At 39.2% G+C, this 4,263-nt stretch overlaps 1 protein-coding gene across 1 annotated transcript; it reads left to right on the forward strand.

The window, feature by feature from the left end:
• Positions 1-1,485: 1,485 nt before the first annotated feature.
• Positions 1,486-4,263, forward strand: ROPGEF1 (rho guanyl-nucleotide exchange factor 1). Its single transcript, XM_048088424.2, has 5 exons — positions 1,486-1,952; positions 2,284-2,400; positions 2,490-3,019; positions 3,103-3,456; positions 3,557-4,263. The coding sequence occupies exons 1-5, from the start codon at positions 1,691-1,693 to the stop codon at positions 3,989-3,991; spliced, it is 1,698 nt and encodes a 565-aa protein (XP_047944381.1). The 5' UTR covers positions 1,486-1,690; the 3' UTR covers positions 3,992-4,263.

The following is a 4,263-nucleotide window of genomic DNA, read 5'->3' on the forward strand; positions in this document are numbered from 1 at the left end:
TCCAACGTAATAGAAAATACAATTATTATTGTTTTTTAAAATACGTTATTTGTTTTTTTTTAATTCACCTCCTTGGAATTTGATTGGACAATTAAGTAAAAAAGAAAAAGGGTATAAAAAGTGAAAAAAAAAAGACATTCAATTTTCCCTTCCGATCCATCGCCCGTAAAAGTGCGCTGATAAATCTTACTATGTGGACTACCGCATCTTAGATTTTCCCAATATTTCAATTATAACAAAAATAGTAAATAAAAAAGCACGCCGATTCCCCTCTTCCACACGCAATGCCATCTAGATTTATTTCAAGGGCACCACATATTTTTGAGGAATTTATTGATTAATTATCGATTAATTCACGTACTATAGATTTAATAAAATAAAATGTACTACATGATGTTTTGAATTTTGAAGGGAATTTTATTACTCTATTATTCGAATTTTCCTCACATGAATCCTGTGAGGATGGAAAACATTTATGATCATGAGTTTATGACGTTGGAAATAGTCTGCAACATTAATGAATTTTACTATATGAATTATTGACGTTTTGAATGAAATTTCCAACAGTCGCTCGTCATTTAGATTAATTATTATACGTATATTCAACTTCATACAGTAAATGCAGACTTTGAGAGAGATTATTAAAAAAATTAAAATTTTATGTAAGGAATAATTATACGAATAATTATCCTACATTTGGATTAGGTTATTTGTCATGTGCTTGTGAGTTGTAGGCGCAATAATTTTGTGTTTTTAGAGGAATAATACACGATTAAAATACAGTTGATAATTTGAAGAAATGAACATAAAATAATCGAACGGTCTATGAAATTCATGAATGTAAGTGCGAAGCATGGACAATATTAAGTGCCCATCAATTCTGAGAAGTTGAATTGGTTTTTTGTTTTTATGACCCTAAACCTCTATTGGAAATTTATAATAAATAAATCATTTATAGCAAGGGCAAAACCGGAACAACAAACACCTACAATTCTCAAAATTCAACAGCATTTAATATGTTTTCTAGCTTTTTGCGAAATTTCTTTATCTTGGTAGGATGAAGCATTGTAAACTACACATGTCCTATTTAGCCATTAATATTTTATGTAGCGAAAAATGTTTAATTTTGCATATTATTCCGTAAGTAGTGGACTACTTGATTTAATTCTCTTACTTTAAAGTTGGTCAATGCAAATAAATTGGATTTATTTCCCAAAACTGCCGCGAAATTCAATTAATTTTGTTGCGAAAAGTCCAAAACCAATAGAACCAAAAAAACGACGTCGTTCACGTGACAAGAAAGTAGAAACACACTATAAACGCCGTTTCCCAACTGACCATACGCAGTGAACAGTATATTCCAAACTTAATCGAGAGAATTTTAGCCGTTGAGTTTTCACTCCGTTCCCTATTAAGTATTACCGCCGTTACTTCACAATTACATATACCTATAGGCTATAGATATAGTGAGAGAAGGAATTACGTACACCTATACATATCATATAGAGAGAGAAAGAAGTAGTACTTGCTCCTTTGCTTTAATAGTTGTCGGCTTTTGCTTTTACCACTCGCCATCTTCTCCGCCTTCACCACCACTCTTTTCTGCAACGAGTTCACACGAAACGGCAGTGTGCGTGAAATGCCGGTAATCTGCATCTGAGATCTCTGCATTTTCCTTTTTTGTAAGGTTATGGGCAGTGTGTCGTCGGAGGAAGGCAGTGAGGAGAGATGCGGGAGCTACAGCTTGAGCGCTGACATCAGCGAGTCGGAGAGCTCCAATGGCCAAGTAGAGGAGGACGAGTGCGGCGGCGCGTCCAGCTCCGCAGGATTTTCTCCCTTCGCCGCCGGCGCTTCGGCGTCCTTGTCGCCGACTTTTAGTTTTCCGGTCATCGGAGGCAAAGATGTGGTGGTATGGGACGAGAAGCCGCTCAAACGTAGCTCTGATTTGTCAGGTCTGCTGCTAGCTAGATTGTTTTTTTACTAATTTTGTCGTTTCTGCTTATCTCAAGTAATTGCTGCTTAGACTGAGCAATTGAGTTCTGTGTTTTCACGATTCTGGTGCTGATTTTGCTATTGATTAGTACTAATGTATAGTTTTTCACCGATCTAATTTTTCCTGTTCAGTTTTGGCTTGAATTTATGCAACATTAGTGTTTTTGATTTGGTGCTTTGGTGCATTTACTCGCAATCCATGGGTTGTACCCTAGAATCAGTGGTTTGTGCATAAGATTGGTGTTAGCCATAGCAATGCCCTAATTTTCTCTATCTTTGGTTGGATTTTAGAAATTGAGATGATGAAGGAAAGATTTGCGAAGCTTCTCTTGGGGGAAGACATGTCGGGCGGAGGTAAAGGAGTTTGTACTGCGCTAGCAATTTCGAATGCTATCACCAATCTCTCTGGTATTTTCCCTTAGCCTCTGTCAACAAGTTTTGGTTCCTTTTGCTTGTTTATTTTCTTCCTTTTTCTGACAGTATTTTTGTAATTGTAGCCACTGTATTTGGTGAACTATGGAGGTTGGAGCCGATGGCTCCTCAAAAGAAGGCAATGTGGTGCAGAGAGATGCAATGGCTCTTGTCTGTGAGTGATTCGATTGTGGAACTTGTTCCCTCCATTCAACAATACCCGGGTGGGGGCACATATGAGGTGATGGCAACAAGACCACGCTCAGACTTATATATGAACTTGCCAGCGCTCAAGAAGCTAGATGCGATGTTGATCAGCATTCTTGATGGGTTTTGTGACACGGAGTTTTGGTATGTTGATCGTGGAATAGTTATGGATGATCACGATAAGTATTCACCTGGTTCATTGTCCGGGAGGCCTTCAGTTCGACAGGAGGAGAAGTGGTGGCTTCCGTGCCCTAAGGTTCCTGGGAAGGGTCTGTCTGAAGAGTCAAGGAAGAGGTTACAACAATCCAGGGATTGCACAAACCAGATACTGAAAGCAGCATTAGCCATAAATGCCAATGTGCTAGCTGAGATGGATATTCCAGCAGCCTACATTGAAACATTGCCAAAGGTAATTATATTCTCTTTTTTGTGAAACAGTTTGCTAATTCGTTGAGGACATAGTTTAATTAACTGTATTTGTGGTCTCTGCAGAACGGAAGAGAATGCTTGGGTGACATCATCTACAAGTATATTACGGCTGATCAGTTCGCACCTGAACGCCTTCTTGATTGCCTCGACTTGTCAACAGAGCATCACACTCTAGATGTAGTAAATAGAGTCGAGGCAGCTGTGCATGTTTGGAAGATGAAAGAAAAGAAGAAACACCCTAATGATGCGAAATCTAAACGGAAGTCATGGGGTGGTAAGGTGAAGGGTTTTGTAGCTGATGGAGAAAAAAGTCTATTTCTGGCTCAACGTGCTGAGACATTGCTGCAAAGTCTTCGGCTTCGCTTCCCTGGCCTTCCACAAACTGCTTTAGATATGAGCAAAATTCAGTACAACAAGGTAGTTAACCAAATCTTTCTTTCCTCTTCATTTGTTGACCTATTATGTTGCACAATTTGCAGCCTGTAGAACTGTTTCTCACTAATTCTCTCTCTTGCAGGATGTAGGGCACTCGATTCTTGAGAGCTATTCACGAGTAATGGAGAGTTTAGCTTTCAATATAATTGCTAGGATCGATGATGTTGTGTTTGTGGATGATGCCACAAGGCGCTGTGCTGCAGCAGAGTCCATGTCAATCTTTGGGAGGGGAGGTGGCTTCAACGGCCTGCCAATCCAAAAGAAGATGTCACCAAGTCCCTTCTCCATTCAGCACACGCCCTACACATCTCCATTCGCAACTCCAACCTTCTGTTCATCCCCGCCCATGCCCAATAGCCCGAGAAGGTCTGTTAGTCCACTGAACAAGACTTCCCAGACAAGAGTGCAAAACCATAAGTTCGACAAGATAGTGCCCGCTGATCTGGATAAAGTCTGGTCCTACACTGGAAATCTAGGGTCCAGGAGAGTCCCGTGGAATGCCCCAGAACGTGATTGATGATCTAGATATCTGGTTGGTGTTAAATAGTGGATGATTCATCTTTATATATCCTGTATATTTGCGTAGTATATGTACCAGTTGAAGTTTTGTTCTTTCTTTTTAGCACTTGACAAGATAAATTAGGTTTATTTGTTACCGCAGTTATGCAGTTGCAACACTAAATTTGTGTTCTCTACAGCTTGTTGAGTAGTACTACTAATTGTGGTTGCTGATTTCCAGCAATTTAAAGAAAATTATATCCTAGAAAATCTGAGGTTGTCTCCATTCTA

The sequence above is a fragment of the Salvia hispanica genome, chromosome 5, assembly GCF_029641045.1.
Source record: "Salvia hispanica isolate PSC_SH4W2 chromosome 5, Shi_PSC_v1, whole genome shotgun sequence".
NCBI classification, from domain to species: Eukaryota; Viridiplantae; Streptophyta; class Magnoliopsida; order Lamiales; family Lamiaceae; genus Salvia; species Salvia hispanica.